At 37.4% G+C, this 22,658-nt stretch overlaps 1 protein-coding gene across 1 annotated transcript in view; it reads left to right on the top strand.

Moving 5' to 3' along the window:
- LOC107592441 (zinc finger protein ZFPM2-like) overlaps positions 1 to 22,658 on the top strand; it is a 163,215-nt gene that overhangs the window by 48,039 nt on the left and 92,518 nt on the right. Inside the window, exon 3 of the mRNA XM_016281956.1 lies at positions 8,735 to 8,836. Coding sequence (XP_016137442.1) covers positions 8,735 to 8,836 — 102 coding nt within the window. The remainder of the gene's footprint in view (positions 1 to 8,734; positions 8,837 to 22,658) is intronic.

Here is a 22,658-nt window from a genome sequence, read left to right as displayed (position 1 = left end):
GTGTGAAGTTCCTCGCTGGCAGGCAGTTGCTCCATGGCTGGCTCGTAGTTCAGTGGTCGTGTATCTTTGACGGCATTTGCAGACAACTAGCTTGTCAGGAGAACCTAAAACCTCCATTAAAAGTTTCATCCTATAATAGGTATTAAAAAGCTGTCTGAACAAAAAGAGGAATCGCCCGTCTTCATTAACTCACCAAGCCCTTATTAACTTTGATCGGACGACGGTGAAGGAGCAAAGAAGCTTAAATTCACATAGGTCAGGTGGTTGGACGCCAACAAAGTCTTACCCATTTGCTTGAGTCTGAATCTGTTGCACCTTACAGCTCATGGTTTGAAATGGAATTAACCAGAATGGTTAAGAGAAATCAGAAATGGTAAATTCCTTACGATTCCCATATGGGCTGAAGATCCAGACTCAGCTCATATACGAATAGGGATGTTAATCATAAGGTATTATTTTTAAAGTTTAGGATCCTTTAATGGTTCCATTAACAATTCTTTTGAGAAATAAAAAAACTTAAAAAGCCCTCACCAGTCTGTTGACGCTTCAACTGATTTGTAATCATTGATTCACTAAAAACAAATCGGTTCATGCGAATCGTTCACTTGGAATTGAATAACAGTTGGATAACACTGGTCACACGGTATGTTTCTACGACAGGTACAGCAAGAACAGGCATGTAATGAAAGTATTTTGATTTCTGTATTTTTTTATTTTTATTGAACCAGATAAGAACTGCTTTTTATTCACAAGTACTTGTTTCACTTAAAAGAAGTGGCTAATAAGAGTAATTTGTTCAGTAATCAGATTACACTTTTCTCTGTTTTGTATGTTTCTATGGTGTTCCTTCTGTATTAGCAGCGTATTATAGTATAAGAATTGGTATTTGTATTTGATTCGCTATAAATAAGTGGCTCATAAGAGTAATTTGCGCTGTACTGTATGTTTTATGATGTTCCTTCTGCATTAGCAGCATATTGCACATTCAAGCGGCATTACAGTACATCATAAAAGTATGTTAATGTCTTTAATTTATTTAATCTAACTGGATAAGAACTGGTGCTTATTCTTGCTTGTTGTACGTGTTTAATTCGCTATAAAGAAGTGGCTCATAAGACAATTTTTTTCAGTAATCGAAGTACCTTCTGCATTAGCAGTGTATTACACATTATACATTCCTTTTTGTGTTTTTTAAATCAAACTGTATTAGAATTGGTTCTTATTCATAAGTATTTGATTCACTGTAAAGAAGTGGCTCATAAGAGTCATTTGTTCAGTAATCGGATTGCACTTGTTGCGCTGTCCTGTATGTCTTTGCAATGTTACTTAATGAAAATAATTTTATTTCTGGGATACCTTCAGCTCGAGGAACCCTCTCGAACGCCAAATCGAGTGTACGTCTCGAGGCCCCCCTTCGAATGAGACCACCCCCGCGTTGATAGCCCCCGGGGTCCGGGAGTTACGGGTGGTTAAATTCACGGTCGGGCGTCGACCGATCTGGCGAACCCGGGGGGCTACTGACGCGCAGAGGGTGGTGTTCGAGAGGGCTCCTCGAGCTGAAGGGATCCCCTGAATTTGGTGGAGATCCGCCACCGTGTTCGCAAGATAGTGACGCCATCGACCGTAAGTGCCCTGTGAATTGGACTTCACATGATATTCCGCCATGATTCCAGTTCCAAGGGAACGTACACATTGCATTCAAAGGGCATTTTGTATTATAAATACAAATTGTATTTATTTGCCGAGGTATATTATTTCACACTTCTCTAGTAAGTTACGTCTGCGTGTGAAGACAGTAGCGCAAATCCGTGAATGAATGTTCCGAAGTGAAATAAACTTCAACGGAATAAATTTGAATGGAATTGAATTGAAATAAAGTTGAATAAACTTCAACTTTACTGTTCCGTGCACTGATGTCAGACTCATTTTCGATAATATGTTTATTGTTAAATTGTTAAATGCCCTGCCTCCATTACATATTTTTGTCACGTCATTATAATATTTGTCACAAAAGTGTTTGATCACCACATTTGAGTGATCATTACAAAAAATTTGTTAATGTATATATATTCTGTTTATGTATATACTTTATTATATATATGTATATATATAGTACCAGTCAAAAGTTTGGACACACAAATGGGAAAGTGTCCAAACTTTTGACTGGTACTGTACTATAATATACACAAAGAATATCGGCCGATATATCTATATAATTTTTTTACTCCCTATTATCGGTATCGGTATCGCCCCCCAAAAAACTCATATCAGTCGGGCTCTAGAATATATGTACTTACAATATCTATGACTTTTCAGGACACTGTAGCTTGAACGTTCAATGTCCAACACTAGTATCTGTACGCTGATACTCTCTGATGACATCATTCATAACATTGTGAAAAACCACACACAAAAAATAACTATTTGGTTTATAACAGTAAGCGTTCACAAGAACCATCATGCATTATGATCAGTAAATCTTTTTGAAGTGTCGACTCTTTGCACATCACTCATTCCAATTCCCAGCAGCCTCTGTGGAACCAAATACCCTGAAACAGCAGAGGGGTTCCTCTCTGCGCCGACCCTAAACTGTTTGGAGAGGGTCTCGGCTTCAGTGGCATCATTGCACACTCATGTACCATGAAATGATTGAGACGCTTCCGTCAATGGCTTCATACGAAATGGTTTCGAAACAGCAGAGCGCACTGTGAAATGAAGTCCCTGCCGATGAATAGAGTGAGTCTAGCGCACAAACGTGAATAAACATGAAACCTGAGGCCTGTCGGAAAAGATGGGCCTCCTTGTTTGAAATGGAAGACGGAGGGAAATAAAGAGAAAAAAGGCACCCCTGATAGGCCAGAGAGACAACCTTGTTGTCTCCTTGACAATTGAAGCAGCCCCCCTCCAAACAACTTCCTTTTCGCGGTCAATTTCACATTTATGGGCGCTGTGCTTGTGAACAAGTTTCAAACTGAAATTTACAAGCCGCTGTCACACTCGCTGCTATAATTGTGAGAATGCTGGTGTTATATATTTTTTGTAGTTTTACAGAAATTGTGAAATTCGACCTTGCTTCCGTATTTTTCCATTCTTGTAAATGTTTCTTTTGGGAGCAGTTGAGTTGGTCTGCTTTTTTGCGGTTGTGAACTCTTCAAACCAATAGCGAATGTTGGCCTTGTTAATGAAAAGAGATCTCAAGAAAGCTGCAGAATAAACATGTTCAATATGAATTAATTGATCTTAATGACAGCATTGAGATTCCATTCTGCTCTGATCGTATCACAGCGGAGAAAGACTTGAATAATTATGAGTCATTTTAGCCCGTAGCAAGGTGCCACTTCTGAACAAATCCTTTGAATTTGGGCAGCCTTACAACATGAGCCAGTAAACAGTGCGCAGTAGAATTAATTATGCTCTTCTTTATGCTGCTTCCTCGCTAATCGGGATCTTCGGCTGCAGTAAGATCTATTCAATACATTTCTCCCGTCGCTGATGGTAAAGCGAGGAGAATATGGGAAAATGCTCATTTGCGCAGCGATAAGATGAAAGACACATCCCTTTAGCCCCGTTTGACTCTGTGCAGGAAATCATTCATTAATGTTTGTTAAGTATGACAATCTAGCCAGGCCAGATCTACATACTCCAGACGGCAACGCATGGAGAGATAACGCAGGCCAGCAGCAGCCAGAAGAGAGCACAGCCAGTTCCTGTAATGATGGGGAATTTATGGGCCTTTAAAGAGATAGTGCCGAGGCCTTCCACTAATCACACACTCCACCGGGGTGCTGGGTGGGATTTTGCTGGGTTATTTTCCTTTTCTCTTGTCCGTACTGGAGGCATTTGAATTTTTTTTTGTAATCAGCTTCCGAGAGCTGCATGCCACTGCAGATTATTGGGCGGAAAAGCGCAACTGCGGACTTTGTTTGAGTATTTGTTGTACAGCTGTCTCTAGTTTTTACAGGGAAATCTGTTTATTTAACAGCAGTTCACTTTATAAAGTCCTCAATTACCAATGCTTTAAATGGAGGGGAAATATTGGCTTCCTAAGTGGCCACCCATCACCAAGCATAACAAAATTAGCACTTTATCTTCAAAACACACAGGATAGATAATTCAAAAGTTCCCATTATTAGAAAACAATTCAACGAGGCAATTTTGGTCATGTAATATCTAGAGCCATTTTTCTCTTTTTGCTCACATTAAGAAAGTATTTTGCTTTATTAAACATACAGTACACACAGAGGGAACATAAATGGGTACATTGCTAACAACAGACACATCCAGTTTTACTGAAAACATTTTTTGTACTCTTGATAAATTGATACCCAAAACCTTTACAAAAGGTACTGTGGTGGTAACATTATACATTAATAGCATCAGATACTTCGATATACTGTATTCAGGACCATGCTACTGTGTGAGCATGAAATGCTCTTTATAACGATTTTACTTCATAATCTGATGTTTTCTTGGAATAAAATAGGATGTTCAATGAGAAAAAAATTGGGTAGATCCTTTGGGAATTGATTGGATTGTGAAAAGTTGTGTTATGTACCAGAATGGAGGAGAAATAATAAAAAAGAGAAAAAAAATTGAATAACTGAAAAATTAGAGGTACTCATGATGCCAGCCAAAAACAATAAAAAATGTTGTTTCATTTTACTGAAATATTAATTTATTTAAATTAATGTGTACTGCAAATTTTATTTAATATTTTTTTATTATTATTATTTTCATATCTGTACTCCAAGGTGGGTGAAAAAAATATTATGGTACTATCACAGTAAAAAAAAATAAAATAAATCACATTACCATGGTAGCGTGCCAAAATGATGAAAAAAAAAACATGGTACCATATATTTGGTGCAAAATAGTATATGCGGGGATATGACCATTGAAATGGTTATTTTCAGTGAGAGCAATAGGCAATATTTATTATATTTAGTCTATTCTTTTAACCACATTGTTGTTCCATTAGAATACAAAATAATTTTTTAGCATACTGAATGCTTTTTTTTGTCCTGCACAGATATTGTGTTTATTGGTGAATCTTTCTGTGGACGTCTGTGCATGTGTGGTCATTCACAATCTAGACTAAAGTATTTGTCTATTTGATCTTTCTGTCAGTCTCTCTCAGTTTGTTGGGATTAGAAAGCTCAGATCTCCTTAAAATCACCCTCACCAGATTGACATTTTCAAGGGCTTCCTTGGTAGAACAATGCTGAGAGGAAGAGAAAAGCCAATATGACTTTGTGTCTACCTTGCTGCAGGAGCTGTTTGTGTAAATCGCCTATAAGCTTATTGACCCGCATGCATGTCACTGCCATTAGACAGAACAGAGGAGCTGCGATCTGATTGGCTGATTTCTCACTAACGCTATCCTAATGTCTGACATATGCATGCATGGTTGAACGCACGCGTGCAAACAACATCTTGGCGCCCAGATCAATCTCTTACTCTTTTTATTTTTTAGACCAGTGAGCAGAAGGGCTGTAAACCTTATGTCTGTCCCACCTCATTTGACACGGATTTAAACTCTGTTTCGACCCCTAGTGAGCTGACTCTACAAAGACAGCTACCTTCCTAGGCAGCATCCTAATTGTCAGAAGTGACTGATTTGAAACGCTTTTCACAAGCAGCAATTCATTCAATGGTCACTCACACACATCACACAAAAGTCTTGGCAAGCTTAAAGTTCATTCCAATTCCATTAGGGTGACCATACGTGCCATTTTCCCAGGACGCGTCCTGGCCAGGATTTGTTTTGGCTTTGTTTTCCTGTTTTCATGCTTGCTGAAGGTAATGATCCAAAAGTAGTTTGACCAATAACCTGAAAGCATTGTACATAATGGACCAATCATGGCGTGTGAGAAGGTGGGATCTTCGGTCAAAGCGATGCAATTACGCATACATATTAGGTGTGTTCGACTTAAAAGCAGTGCGGCTCAGACCGATCAGTGTTTGACATCAAAGTACCTCGAGAGCGTTTCGAAAGCATAACCGTCTGTATGGTACTTTGATGTCATACACCGATCGGTCTGCACACGCAAACAAAGCCAAAACCTAGATATTTTAGGCAATATAGAAATCCTGGCCAGGACGTGTCCTGGGAAAATGGCACGTATGGTCACCCTAATTCCATTATAGGCACTGGCATGTTGCTAAGCTAATGACTCAATGCTCTAATTAACATAAAAACACACGGCACACATAAATATTGGATTAAATACTTAATACACATAAATATTAAATCTAAATTAGTAAGTCAATCCAATAAAGATGGTTTTAGATGTGTTTGAAAGAATATACTATTTATGTATTTTTAAAATAATTTTAATAGTCCTTTTCTCCTTCTGATCTAGTTTATTTAATCTTGGCATTGTATGCTAAAAATATTGTTGGTTCTAATGATAAATTGTTACACATTTGTAAGTTGCTTTGAAAAAATGATTAAATGTAAAGGTACGATTGGAGTTTGTTTTTTAAAGGATAGCGAATATGAAACTGTGTGATCGATGAAGTATGGAATTGATCTTGTGGACTTTTTTTATCTTTATGAGTGCATGTATTTTTTCTAGCCATATATAAAAAATACAATGTAATGTCCATGTATGTCAAGTGCTATACATCAGATGAATGAATGAATGAATGAATTATTTCTTATTCTGAACAATTTTGATTATTACTTCTAAATTAAAAATGAATGTCAAATACACAGTAAATTATATTTTAATATAATATTATAATTGAAATACAAAAAGCTTGTCATTTATTTTTTAATCCAATAAATGCAGCCTTTGTGAGCATAAATTAAGCTTTAGCGTTAGTTCTGGCAGGTCACGTGAGTCAAGCTTGCATCAGCTGATTCTCAGCTGATCACATCTACCTATAGGAATACGACACCTATCGCGGCATTCCTATATAAGCTGTATTCAGTATTATTCAGCAGCTTTTCAGCTTGCTTCGGAGCAAATTACCCTCCTCCATCCCCAGCTCCACCTTTCGCCACAGTCAGGACTTAGCTTTCTGATATTCCTTGCTAATCAGACTCCTTTATCTTGAATAAAGTGTTACACTTAAATATCATTGAGTACATTAATGATATCTGCCTTGTTCTGTTCTGTTAACCCTGGGGGGGTTATTATTGCTGCTCTCCCTGCTCATTCAGGACAGGCTGCATGGATGGGCAGGGAGGTTTTTGCCCAGAACAGAACCATACCGCCAAACCAAACTTTATGCTAAGTATCTATCATTTTGACGATAGTGGTCCTGACAGAAACACCTTTAAAAAAAATTAGCGAAGGGAACATGGACAATTTTTAAATAATGGCAGGTCACATGATTTCATGCTCTAAACTTCAACAATTAAAAAACACATCTTTACATCTTTACATCTTTTCCAAAAGCACTTTCTTTCTATCTAGCTAGCTTGTTCTGCTCTAGCATTTAGCTTGTATTGGTTTTCTCTTGAATGAATTGCCTCTGCTTGTTTTATTCTGATTTGTAAGTCACTTTGGATGAAAGTGTCTGCTAAATTAATACATTTAGAAAAAGGACTGTTGGAGTGAATATCTGGGACATTTTTTTCCCTGAGCCCTGGTTAATTTCTGACCCTGTTATTTATCTGCCTGCTGAGAAGCAAGATGCATATTTAACATGGAGGAATGCAAAAATACAGGCAAGATGTGTCCCAAACAAGAAATAAAACATATGTGTGGATTTTACAAAGCGTCAAAACTATATTCTGTTGCATGTCAGTGTTCTTCATTTTATGCAGGTCATTTCTGTTGCACTGTACCTGCTTGGCGCAATGTTTTCCCGGCGGATTCCCTCTATGTTCCTGAAAGAAACTTCATCAAGCGGCTGTGACACTTGTTCCCTGCGAGGTTGCCTGGGCGATTGTGTTTAAAATGCATTGCAAACGGTGTTAGATAGAAGGCAGAAAATCCTTAATCACTGCTTAATTAACGAATCATCTTGTAGCTTCATTTCCTGAGCGGTAATTAAACAGTTCCAAGACGTTTCGTTACAGGGCTTAACATGTTCGCTGGAGATCAAGGTAGAGCCTTTAATGTTATCTCACTGCCTTCCCAAACTCGCTACACTGGAAAGGAACTGTTGATATTGCCTTTTGTTATCCTTATGGTAATGCTCAATGAGTATGCTAAGGAGCTTCTCAAGGCCTGACAATACAAATAGTGAGGCACTTTTTAGAGGGAGAGTGAGGAGGACAGAATGAATAAAAAAAGCTGAGCCCTAGCAGGAACTTGCGTGCAGGAAAATAGGTCAGAATGACCTCATGTGCAGTAAGTAGGGCAGCGTGGCCCTCGCCCGGGTGTGCAGAGGCAAGCAAGAAGCTGCGATCCTTTTGGCCATGTTTACTGCCTGCCTTTGAAGTGAACCACATCTTAACTGGCTTAAACACACCGTGGCGAGAGAATTTGATCTTTAGATTAACCCATCCGGATGGACCAGTGTGTGTTTGAGGACCATGGTGAAGGCCGTTCCACCGCGTTAGAGGGTCGCAGAGACACTGCCATGAAGCATCTGTACTCAAACTGTGACTCCAGTGTGCTTTGTGGGACAAAATGACCATCTATCTATCTATCTATCTATGAAAACAAATGGAAATGTATGAAGTATCAAGTGTCAATATAAAGTGTTGACAAAACATGTTTACAGCTTCTGTTAAATGTACAATCACAAATATATGATTTATTTCTTGTGTTTGTAGGGGAAGAGAACGGCAACAGAGAAACAGGAGAGACAGAGATGGAAACAGACAGTGAGAAGACCAGACACCCCCCTCTGGAGCCAGAGGAATGGGACGGTCCACGTAAGTGCATCATGTTAACGCACAGTGTTTGTGTTATATAACCATGAATTTTGACTACATGTTTCATAATTGTGACTTTATATCTCTGTACAGACAATATGTTTTCTGACTTATTGTTATTTCCTTTTGTATGGAAACCCTTTTCAAACTGACAGTGATGGACAAGAAAGATAATTTTGTGACATTGGCAATAGCAACTTGTAAACCAAAAGACATGATGGGCTTTTAGTCCAAATCGGTTGACTTTGAGGTAATCTATATGCTAGAATTATCCCAAATGTTGACTAGTTAAACTCTTTACCAATTATATTTTATATATCATTGAAATACTCTTACAGTTTTTTTTATATTTTGATATAGTTCTTGATTTTTGTATTTTCCATATTAATTTAAATTTAAATTAAAGTTTTCATAATTGTATTTTTTATTTTTTTTCTATGTCTATATCATTTGTATTAATTTTTATAAAATTTTTCAAATAGCAGGACATCTAAAGATATCCTTGACAAGGCCACCCGACAGAGGTAAAACTCTCAGCTGCTTCTGAAGACTTAATGAGCTCTTGAATTACGAAGAGCATATTTTTTCTAACTTATGTTGAATTGTGATCTGGCGATCTGCTTTTGATCACAGTCTCATTGTATTAACATAAAAAAACAGTGACCGTGTTACTAAGGAATGAAGGCGAAATGGTGCATAGCAGCATTTACTACCCTTTTTGTGCTTGCTTTTTTAGCATGCTGTCTACTCAGTATTCCATGGTTGGAAGTGCATGATGCAACTGCTAATATATTTTATGAAATGAGGAGATTATTATATAATCTGTAATCTGACATGTTTTGCATCGGACAACAATTAGAGTGTTTTGTTGTTCCCATGTGACATGTACAATTCCTATGCATGAAAGAAATTCTGTCATCATCTATTTACACTATCGTTGCCCCAAAGCGTATGACAAACCTGCATTTTCCACATGTCTGTTTTTTTTTTGTACAATAAAAGCATACAGTAACCAGATGCCATCAAACTAAAAAAAAAGGACACTAAATCACTATAAAAACACTGTAAAAATAGTCCAAGTTGGTGTTATAGTTTCAGTTCACTTACTGATGCATAATACTGTACATTTACAGTTATTATCTAATTACAATCAGACATTTTTTATTATTATTTATCACCATGTATGGCATATTTCATTGTGCAAGCTCATTTTTTCTCTATTTTTACATTTATTTATTTTTACGTTTGTCATCTAACTCTCACTTGAAGTTTATCTTTAAAAACACTGATTATTTAATAACACTGTTAAATACAATAAAATGTAAACAAATTAATAAATGTATTTTAAAAAAACGTATCCTCTGTAGAGACATGAGTAAAATAAAGTAATAAATAAATTATTCACTGTATGAATTATAACGTTGTGATGCCTGAATTCCATGGTATAATTTCAATTTGCAACAATTTATTGTAATTTTTAGTGTTTTATATATATATATATATATATATATATATATATTCAATATTACTGTACTGTCTTTACTGTATTTTTTAAATGAATGTTCTATAATTTCTAAAACATTAAAAAGAATTATTCCAATTTTTTCCAAATTCCAGTTATCCAGAATTGTGATGTTGGTGCATCCCAATAATCGTTACACCAAAAAAAGAAGGGAAACAATTGTGTTGCGTAACAAATGGTGTTACATGTGACCCGTTTAGCTTTATTTCCTCTGTGAAACCCAAAATGTGGTGCTTTTCTGAATATCCAAGTTACAAAAGTAGATTTATACTGTCAGTCAGAATCCTGACAGTTAAAAACAGTTACAAAAAGAACAATAAAAACCACTATAAAAAACATGAAAGTAGTCCATATGAATCATGTGCTATATTCCAAGTCCTCTGAAGTCATACGATAGCTTTGTATAAGCATCAGACTGACATTTAAGACGTTATTCACTGAATATCTTGCCTCCAGCTCTCAAATCTCATTGGAGCCACATGAGGGTGAGTAGATAATGACAGAATTTTCATTTTTGCCGGAACTATCCCTTTTAATCTAGTTTGTCAGATTCATCTCACTGCTGAATTCCATATTTACCTCCCACCACGATCTCTCTGATAGTGCCGACGGTTGCTAATGCTGTTGATAATCTTGTTACATTACACAGATACGATCTATTCTACATGCCCCATTCGCTCCTCACAGAGACATTACTGTCAAACTCCAGCAGGAATGTGGATTTCTGGCAAAATTGAATGCAAATGAGAAAATCGCCCAACAGGAAACAACCCTCTCAGAATACAGGATATGACATCGCTCACGCAGCTGCATCACTGTCTCTTGTGGAGCTGTACAGTGGACATTAATCTCCGCACGTAATAACCACATTCACTTTCACGTCATGTCTTCTTCTGAAAGGCCATTTCCCCCCTTTCATTCCTCCCATTGTGTTGGAAAAGTCAGATGGGCCTGTTATAATTTAAATAAAGATGGGAATCACACCATCAAATATGAACATCTCAAATGGCATGACTTCCTGTTCGCAGCGATTAAAAGCAAATTTATTTAGTTTAAGAGTCTACCTTATCACTTTATTTATTTTATTTTTTACTCCTTTTTTTAATGTTCAAATCTGGAGTCTTTGTTATTGCCCGGCTTAAGTTAAAATGCATGATTACGATCGGAAACAGATAATTTTTAATTGTTCGGTGTGAATGGGATATTTAATAGAGAGTACATCAAAAGAAGGACAGTATCTTAATGAAGAGACTCGCACAGGTTGCTCCTGCTTTAAGAATCTTTTCAAACCAATTCCAAGATTTGCTTTAGGTGTAAAAATGGCAGAAGTTCACAAGCTTCAATGTTAAAGAGGTCACAAATCAGTGGTGTTTTACGTGGTACCTGGCCAGTGTTATTTTAGTATCATTGAGATGCTGTTATAGTTGTTTTAATATTTTGAAATTATATATATTTTACTTAAAGTAAAAGTGTTTTTGTCATTTTTATTAGTTTTTGTTGATTTTAAATATGTATATAGAGTTTTTATTAATTATATATTTCAGTTGTAGTTGTTTTAGTACATCAAATTAAACTAAATGAAAATCAGAAATGTTGTCTTCAAAACGATCTGAAATTAACTCATTTTTATATATTTTAATTTTAGTTAACTATAACCATGTACCTGACAGTGTTATTTTAATTTTAGTTACCTTTTTTTAGTCATTTTGTTGTGTTTCTGTCATTTTTATAATTATTATTTTTAATATGTATATATAGTTTTATATTTATATTATGTTATTTTAGTTTTAGTTTTGGTTATTTTAGTGCATCAAGGAAAAGTAAATGAAAATGACAAATGTTGCTTTGGCAACTAGCTGAAATAAAACAATATATATTTTTATTTCATTTCATTTTATTGTAAGTAATTTTTTTAAATCTATAATAACCCTGGTACCTGATTGGCCGAACTTTGTTTGTGATCTTGTCTGTGTACCATGTTCCTTGCACATGAGAGGTGGTGTAAAATATGAAACATTACTATAATTACAATACATTTGTGTAGCATTGAACTGATTACGAATGAGCAAAGCTAACTAAGTAGTATGTTTGTGAATGGATGTTTTAGGTGACAGATTGATTCTCATTCATGCCCATGCACTGGTTTTTCATGTCTTCTTTTTAAAGCGTGTGACTGTTTTCCATTGTTTGAACCTACTGATCGAGTCGGTGCTTTGAGTCTGAACCAGGCACATTTGTGAATGACTTAGTTGAGTGTCAGATTCATTGCCTAATTCAGAACACAGTGTTTTCACCACCTACTACAGTAATGATACAACCAGCAGAGAACAGATCCAAAGATTCAAGACACTTGGATGGATCAAAATGGTCAGAGAGAGGCTGAAAAATGAACACGAAAAGCTACATTATGGCAATTCTTGGCACAAAAATATGACTTGACCCCTATAAGCACTTGAGTTTCACAAAAGTTCACTTCTAGCTTCCTTCTAGTCCGTAAGCATGTTCTGATTAAAGGAACATCCAGTCTCAGCTCATAAAGGCAGTGCTCTGTTATCTGCTCCTCCGTCTCCTTCATTCTCTTTCGTCATGGGCTTCTGTATATTAGTGGTAATAGCCTGTACAGCTATTTTGTTAATTATCATGGACGTCTTTGATACATATCTTGACACGCTCCTCAAGGCATAAAGAAAGTGGATGTGCAGGAACAGAAAGGGAAGGAAGCTTTTATGAATTAATGAACTTCTTTTTTGTACTTATCACTATATCTGCACTGAAATAGAATCCTTTAACTTTAACGTAAAGGAGTTATACTGAGGAAAACAAGACATTTTTCTCTCTCGTATTAAAGTTTATATATACAACCCCAATTCCAGAGAAGCTGGGACGTTTTGTAAAATGCAATACAATCAAGAATCTGTGTTTTTTTTTATTCTCTTTAACTTTTATTTAATTGACAAAAGTACAAAGAAAAGATTTCCAAAGTTTTCACTGACCAACGTAAATGTATTTTGTAAATATGAACAAATTTAGTTTTTACAGCTGCAACACATTCCAAAAAAGTTGGGAAAGAGGCATGTTTAACATTGTGACACATCAACCTTCCTTTTAATTAATTACAATGTTTCATTGGAATTGAGGATACTAATTGTTAAAGTTTTGCAAGCAAACTTTTTGTCCAGTCTCGCTTGATACAAGACTTCAGAAGTTTAGCAGTCTGTGATCATCGTTGTATGATTTTCCTTTTCATGACTGGTCATACATTTTCAATAGGAGTCAGATCTGGACTGCAGAACTTTTGTTTAAAAGTAGAGGCTCTGATCTTTATTTTGGTGTATTGCATATTCAAATATTCATACAGAAAAATATTCTGGAGGCCATCAAATTTGAGTGAAAATCATCAAAATCGCTGGCGGTGGCTGGCAGCTTTTTTCAAAAATGCTGGCGGGGAAAGAGTTAAGTGTGTGTGTGTGTGTGTCGTTTTAGTTCAAATAAATTATATATACACTACCAGTCAAAAGTTTTGGAACAGTAAGATTTTTTATGTTTTTTAAAGAAGTCTCTTCTGCTCACCAAGCCTGCATTTATTTGACCCAAAGTACAGCAAAAACAGTAAAATTTTGAAATAGTTTTACTATTTAAAATAACTGTTTTCTAATTGAATATATTTTAAAATGTAATTTATTCCTGTGATTTCAAAGCTGAATTTTTAGCATCATTACTCCAGTCACATGATCCTTCAGAAATCGTTCTAATAATCTGATTCGCTGCTCAAAAAACATGTATTATTGTTATTATTATGTTGAAAACAGCGGAGTAAAATTTTTTCAGGTTTTTTAATGAATAGAAAGTTCAGAAGAACAACATTTATCTGAAATATAAATATTTTGTAACATTATAAATGTCTTTATCATCACTTTTGATCAATTTAAAGCATCCTTGCTAAATATAAGTATTAATTTATATAATTTCTTTCCCCCTTCTTTCTTTGGAGTCAAATACTGACTCCAAGCTTTTGAATGGTATAGTGTATAATGTTACAAAAATGTATCTGTTTTATTTCAGATAAATGCTGATCTTTGGATCTTTCTATTAATCAAATAATCCTGAAAAAAATATACTCGACTGTTTTAAATATTTATAATAATAATAATAATAAATGTTTCTTGAATGGCAAATGAGCATATTATAATGATTTCTGAAGGATCATGTGACACTGAAGACTGGAGTAATGATGCTGAAAATTTAGCTTTTTTTCACAGGAATAAATTCTTTTTTAAAATGTATTCAAATAGAAAGCAGTTATTTTAAATTGTAAAAATATTTCACAATATTACTGATTTGACTGTATTTTGGATCAAATAAATGCAGGCTTGGCGAGCAGAAGAGAATTCTTTAAAAAAACATAAAAAATCTTACTGTTCAAAAACTTTTGACTGGTAGTGTATATATAAAAAAAATATTTATAGAAAGGTCCACGTATATAGTCAAATTAATTTATATTTTATTTATTTTAAAGGGGTCATATGATGTTGCTAAAAAGAATATTATTTTGTGTATTTGGTGCAATGAAATGTGTTTATGCGGTTTAAGGTTAAAAAAACACATTATTTTCCACATACTGTACATTATTGTTTCTCCTCTATGCCCTGCCATCGATTTTTACAAAGCTCATCGATCTGAAAAGCGAGGTGTGCTGTGATTGGCCAGCTATCCAGTGCGTTGTGATTGGCTGAATACCTCAAGCGTGTGTCGAAAATGTTACGCCCCTTACCATACTGTGATGGAGCGACGAGACAAAAACATTAAAAAACCCATTATAAACGAGGCATTTGTTGCATCCAGTGGGGACATAATTACAGATTATAATGACTTATACTGTCTTTTTACGCGTTGCGTTGCATCGCGCCGTGTAAACATAAAACCATGTCTGCATTTGTGATCGGAGAAATGACAAACAACAAGTGCTACTCTACACTGCCCAAAACTCGCGTTTGAATCGTCAGTGGCAAATTATTTAAATATGAAAATGTACTTACAGACTGTGAGTCAGAACAGCCGGCATTGTAGTCTACTCTACCAGGATCAGGAAACAGTCCTCCATAAAATGTGCTGCACACATCTGAATAATTGGTTTGAAGTGTTCTGGAACAGTGTTGAAAATACAACTTAACCACTGATTTCTAGTTCTGTCCTCTTTTGGAAGACCAAACAAAGTAGTTTAGCTTTCACAATGAAACACACAGCGTCACACACGGCGGTCTTGACTGAGCAGAGGCCGACTTGAGTGAGCGGAGGCCGGTGGGCTAGAGTGAGGAACGGCGCTGCCGGTGGGCTTGCGGCAATCAAATGTGACGACCCCGGGCTGGACTCCGCTTCGTCCACGGTGAAAGCCGATCCGGCGATCCACAGCGGGAAGTTGATGTATTTCCTGAGCAACCAGCACGGATCAGCTCTAGGCATGATGAAGAATATCTCTTTGGATTTGAGACTTTAGTCTTTGCAACTTTAGGGATCTTATATATGCACGAACAGCTTGTAACACTCCAAAGAGAAAGGAAAAATTGAAATTGCATCATATGACCCCTTTAACTAAAAGGAGAGACCGTATAAAAGGAGAGACGTGTGTGTGTGTGTATTTTAATGTTATGTTATGTCCTGTTGTGTTATGTTGTGTTTTACATTATTAACTTTTTTTAATATTATATATTATATATTCTGAGAATGCATGAGGAGATGATGATGAATGGAGAATCTTGGTCGTCCAATGAGCATTGAGTAACCTTCAGCTAGATCCAATCAACTTGAGGACTGACACACCTCCTCATGGGCGGCTCTCTAAGCTCAGCAGCGCCTGTCGGACACAGTCGGTTTTGTTTGTGTGTGCCAACTGGGCCCGGGCCACGAGTCGAACACGGGCAGGTTCTGCTGAAGAAGCCTTGAAGACAGACAGGAGCGGGTATCCAACCGCTTCTGCCTCACAATCAGGAAGCACGTATAGTTTCCCTGTTCTCCTCTCAGCCCACCTGTACGTGGAGCTGACACTGTCCGCCCTTGACCGGACCCCCTCACCCGCACCAAACAATAGCCGCTTCAGCTTTAATGCACATATGTCATGCTAAGTGAATTTGTGGAGCAGATGGTCACGATAGCATGGCAGGTGCCTCGACAAATGTTTGCGTTTGCTGTGCTGCTATTTATATCGGCGCAAAACACAGCGGCACAATTATTTGAAAAGGCCATTGGGTGTTTTTTCAACATGCGTCACAATTATCAACGTGTCTTTTTTTGTTCTTCCCAGCCCAAAACAAACAGATGGCAGTTATGGGTTCAGTGCTAACCGCCTTAGATTTCTGTCCAGATCTGAAAATGTGCAGCGAAAAGATGGATGAAGGTCTTAAAGGAAAGTGACATGTGGCCAAGTATGGTGACCCTTAGTGCACACACACACACTGTGAACACACACCCGGAGCAGTGGGCAGCCATTTATGCTGCGTCACCCGGGGAGCAGTTGGGGGTTCGGTGCCTTGCTCAAGGGCACCTCAGTCATGGTATTGAAGGTGGGAAAGAGCGCTGTACATTCACCCCCCCCCTTACAATCCCTGCCGGTACGAGATTTGAACCCGCAACCTTTGTGTTACGAGTCCGACGCTTTAACTATTAGGCCACGATAAATATAAATATTATAACAATAAATATTCTGTCATCATTTACTCATGTCGTTCCAAACCAGCATGATGTTTTTTTTTTCCTGGGACACAAAAGGAGATGTTTATGCTTTTCAATCTAATGAAAGCAAATGAGGCTACAAAAAGTAGACTATGTGGCTTTTGTGTTATATTCCAAGTCTTTTAACTGCAAAAATAACTTTTTGAAATTTCTGTTCATTTACTCACCTTCATGTCATTCAAAACCTGTTTGACTTTCTTCTTTTATTTTATTCATTCATTCATTTTTTTTTTAAGAATGTTGTTAACCAGACAATTTTGGTTCCCATTGATTTGTATTTAGTTTTTTTGTCCACAAAATAGAATTCAACAGGAAATTAAACTGTTGGGTTACCAACATTCTTCAAAATATTTTCTTTCTATCTACAGAAGAAAGAAAGTCATATGGGTTTGGAATGACATGAGGGTGAGTAAATTTGGATGGTCAAGTGAAAAAATACACTTTTATTCTGGATATCAAGATATATTCATATCAAGCCGTGTTGCATCTCAAATAAATGTGTTGTTGATGAAAATTAATATTTTTAGATAATTTAACTGAAAGCGTGAAAACATAAATGAGACATGAGCTAACGCAGATGGGTCTATTTTCATAAAGAAAAAAAATGATTTATGTCTGTTGCTCTCATGAAGGTATCATATGGCTTTAGAAAACCTGAATATGATGTACAACTGCATTTACTGGACTTTTGTGCTGCATTTTTGTGAAGCTTTATGGAACTTGTCAGTCTGTGGTCACAGTAGGATTGGAATGACTTCAGGGTTAGTAAATTATACCAGAATTTTAATTGTTGGATGAATTAACCAGTTAATGGTGCCACTGATTTAGCATATTTAACACAATTACAAACGTCACAAGGGTTTGCTCCTTTAACACATAGACTGTTCGAATCAGTCTGTGTATGTCAACATATTTAGCAATGACCTAGAATCCAGGAATTAAACATTCAAATAGCTGCAAACCGGCACTCCATTGTCTGCTTGTTGACAGCTTTTGAATTACATGCTATAATGCTGGGCTTTCAGATAAACATCCCACCGTACCCACGCACAAAAAAAATGACGCATGCAAACTGTTAATCAGCGTTCATTGACCAACAACCTGCTCGTGTCCAGCGACTGGCAAAGTTTCTCATCTTTCTTTTCGCGTTTGTATCTTTTCCTCTAATTATTCACCGAACTCTGTTAAGTCACGGTGCCGTCCGAGGGGAGGGAGGGGAGCCCAGATGCAGATTAGGCTCCTGAAGATGAGGGTCTAAAAGGGATTTAATGGTAGAATGGATTAGAGAAATCCTTGTAACAATGTTAAATAATTATAGTTCCAGCCGAGATCAAAGCAGCATTGATTGAACCCCTCAAGCCTTTAACACAGAGAGGAAAGAGGGAGAGAGTGTGAGAGAGAGAGTCTTGGAAAGCGAAGATTGGTAAACTCCTGCTCGGGCCGCAGCGGCGCTCGCACATGTGGATTGCCGAGGAAGCGTGTGGATAAAAAGATGTATCCTTTAGGAGAGCTCCGTCTGGCTTTTGTCACTGGAGCTGGAGATCCATTTGAGAGGTCTGATAACAGCCCAGACGAACTCGTGAGGGAACGCTGTCAGAGGCGCTCACGCTGATACCTAAGCGTTTTAAGACGACTTATAGACAGACCGGAATTTAATGTATGCAAAGCACCAAGTTTGAGCGGAGGCTTTCAGTCGGAGTTGTTTATTTCCCATGTAATCAAGAAATTTTGACATGCCTGGCTGCTGCTCATTTTCCGAGCGAGGGTGTCTCGTTCGCTGCTCTCAGCCATCTTACCGCAGGCTTTCTCTGCTAGTCTCGCACAGATAAGTGGTATTGTGCTAAATCAGATTGTCGTGACAATGCGGTACAGTAGAATTTGCTACTGAATGAGCCAGGTTATGTAGACGAGGTGGGTCGAAGAATCGATGTATTTAAAAGGACTAAATAAGGTGGATGTGATTTCCGATGATGTTTGGCAACTGAACTAATACAACAATCCCATGCATGAATGCCTGTTTGTGGGCGGGGCTCGGTTTTGTGTTTACTGGGAAGGGAGGAGCTAAGATTTGGTACTTCATTGCTGCACACACAGTGGCTAATTCTTTTGCTGATGATATACTCAAGCTGAGATTAGCCTGCACTCTTTGCTCGTAGTCTTAAAGTGTCCAGATGCAAATTTCTCCACTGATCCGAGATGTTAAGAGGTTTAAGAGCAATGACTTCATGCTTGTTAGCAATGGAATCAATCTGAAAATGAACTGATGTAGTGAACAGGCTAGAATAATGCTGCACCCTTTATTATCAAACTAAGATGTTTCAATTTCACCGTTCAGATATGAATATAGACCTCTGTTGTGTGCTGGGAAGTAATACGTGGTTTTTTTTTCTAGAAGCAAATCTGTCTTTATTAATTACAATTGTTTTATTATTATTTTTATATTTTGATTTTGATTTTATGATTGATTTAATTTGTTAAACAGATGACTCTATATTCTGATTGGGTGAGGCGCATTCGAAAGCATTATAAAATAAAATCTGACAGTTAATTAGAAACCGCAGGACTTATACATGCAGTCAGAATTCTCCTATCCAAAGCTTAGGCAGACCTGTTGACAGCTACATGGAATATGGGCGGAATAAAGCAAGAGAAGGAGGGCAAGCAGAGGGTGTGCTGTGAGAGGCATCCATATCAAAGCAAACGCCCCCCTTATTTGGGGGAGGAGCAGAAAAACTAAAATGCACATTTGCTATTCTTCCACAAACCCCAAAATACCTCCACTTCTACCAGTACAGTCGGGCCATTCATGGAAAGCCGTATGACATAATCTCAGAAACAACAACTAATAATAATAGTAATAGTAATAATAATAATAATTATTATTATTATTACTGCTGTTGTTGTTGTTATTATTTTGTTCTAAAGAATTCCACATGAAACTTACAGTTTCTTGTATGTGTGTGTGTGTTGTGGTATTCAATTATGCAATTTTCATTGGCATATTAATCATCTTTTCAACAAACAAGTCAGCGTTAATTAAAGCAAAGCATGGATAAAGATGTGTGACTGGATCATCACTCTGTTTATCACCGCACACAGAGCCAGAGTCAAATAAATTCAGCCTGCGACAAGAATTTCAATGTCTGTCCTCTTTTCCATATCGTCCTCGTGAATGTGTGTGTGTTTGGAGAGAGGGAGAGAATGAGGAGTTGGGGAATGAGTGTGTTGTCATGGTAGCTCATCTTTTGTAAAGGTTCTTGACTGGAGATGAATTGATTTGTGGTTGGAGAGAGTCGTCTGATTGTGAAATCTCCTGAATGATTTTTGTAGAGTTCAGCACAGAGGAAAACTCTATTTAGATGTATAGAGATTTAAAGGAGTTCTCACTTATGTTTCATTTGTGTATCAATATGCTTCTATCAGAATGATGCTAATTTCTACAGATGCCATATTGATCTTTTGGGAGGGTTTTCTGCATTGGCAGTGGTTGGTAGTTTGGTATATCAGCAACAGGATATAATGTCATTTTTATTTAATTATTTGAAAAAGTAATACGTCACAAATACCAACCCTTAAAAAATTAATAATAAATAATATATAAAAAAAACAATGTTTATATATACTGTATATATATATATATACAATAATTTTAAGAAATTAACTTATGAGTAGTATCTCTAAGCATTTAGTAAGCCAGTAAGTCTGTAACATAATTCGGTTATTTTATATCTCTTTTTAATTTTTTTGGTTTTATTGTTCATTATATTTTTATTGTAATTAAAAAAAAATTGATAATCATAATAAATATTATGACAAATTGTAAAAGACAAAAAATCAGGATGTTTTTAGTTTCAAAATTCAGAATGGTTTTAAATGATCAATTGTCAGTGTTGTACCAGTGCCGGATTATTATTATTGTTTTTAGAAGACTTTTTAAAAGCGTGAAATGGACTTGTCATGACTTCATTTTTTAATGGCTCAGGTGATTGGCTCAAAACAGCCTGCCAGCAGAACTGAGCGCCCTTGAGCAAAGATGGCAGATTTCAAATGGTGCACATCCATGGGGTCTTGTGCCAGCCGAGCAGCTGCCATTGAAAGGAATGGAAATGCTGCCGGATAGATACCTCCAGGTATTACAGAGCCGGAGGTTCAGACAGACAGAGCTGTACCGGGACTACAACTCCAGCTGCGGAGGTTCAGGCGTGTGTGGGCCGGCAGCTCTCTTCTTCTCTGACTTTATCAGCTCACACACTTGTGGGCGAGACGAGGGCGAGTCTCACCCTCTATACCTTAAACACAAGATCTCTGTGGTTTGAAGCACTCGGCTGCTCCTCTCTCCTCCGGCGTCGCTCTCTGCCAATCTGAAAGGCAAACAGACCTACACTGGAGCTGGTAAAATCACACGCACACACAGACACTTCGTTTCTGCTGTGTTAGCTTGAATCTAAATGCACTCAAACAGAATGTTGCACAGGAGCGAGATCTGTTCTCCAGGAAGACAGACAGAGGGAGAGAGAGGGAGAAAAAAAGAGAGAAATAGAAGCAGAGAAAGATGGAGAGAGAGAAACCAGAGTCAAAAACCGCCACATAACAATGCGGGAGAAAAATCAGAACATTTTCCAGCGAAAGATGGGCCATTTCCAAATCCTCGTGCCCTATCAGACAAATTAAAGTAAATCAAGCATGAAATGAAGCAGGAGAGCCCGGAGATAAGACTCCTTTAAGTCCTTTCCAGATTAGGATAGGGGAAGAGAGGTGCATCTGCTCTCTGCCAGCCGAGGAGGCTAGCTTCTCATTTCACAATAGCAGCCTGTGTATAGGATTACTTTCCCCTGTCACCGACACACACACACACTTAGTCCGAACTTGTCCTTAATGCGTCCCTCACTAACTTGTTTTACACGTTTTGACAAGTGATCTATAAATGTACAGCAGCTGGTTGATCATGGAATTGTGTGAAAACGTACTAGGTGATGCTTTAAAGGGGTCATATGATGCGATTTCAATTTTTCCTTTCTCTTTGGAGTGGTACAAGCTTTTGGTGCATAAAGAAGATCTGTTAATGTTGCAAAGACTAAAGTCTCAAATCCAAAGAGATATTCTTTATAAAAGTTAAGAGTCAGCCACACCTACCTAAAACGGCTCGTTCTAACACGCCCCCACATATCTACGCCGCTATGTGGGAAGATTTGCATAACGCCGCCCAAATGTTCACTCAAAGAAAGAAGGTGTAACTTTTATTCTCGCTGTAGTATTGTTGTTGTCGCCGCCATGTCGTGAAGGCACTGTGTGATTCGTTGTGAAAGCGAAACTACTTTGTTTGGCCTTCCAAAAGAGGACGATATCTGCTTCGTCATGCTTAGAGCTGATCCGTGCTGGTTGCTGAGGAAATACTACAACTTTGCGACAAATACCACATCGTCACATGTGGTTGCCGCAAGCCCTCCGGACACTCCTTCGTCAAATTCGCCGCCTCTGCGCACTCTAGCCCTCTGGCCGTTCCTCACTTTATCCCCTGGCCTCTGCTCACTCAAGGCCGCCATGTATTCCAGAACACTTCAACCCAAATATTCA

This window comes from Sinocyclocheilus grahami, unplaced genomic scaffold, assembly GCF_001515645.1.
Source record: "Sinocyclocheilus grahami isolate Dianchi unplaced genomic scaffold, SAMN03320097.WGS_v1.1 scaffold153.1, whole genome shotgun sequence".
Lineage (NCBI taxonomy): Eukaryota > Metazoa > Chordata > Actinopteri > Cypriniformes > Cyprinidae > Sinocyclocheilus > Sinocyclocheilus grahami.
This window is presented reverse-complemented; position numbering and strand designations above follow the sequence as displayed.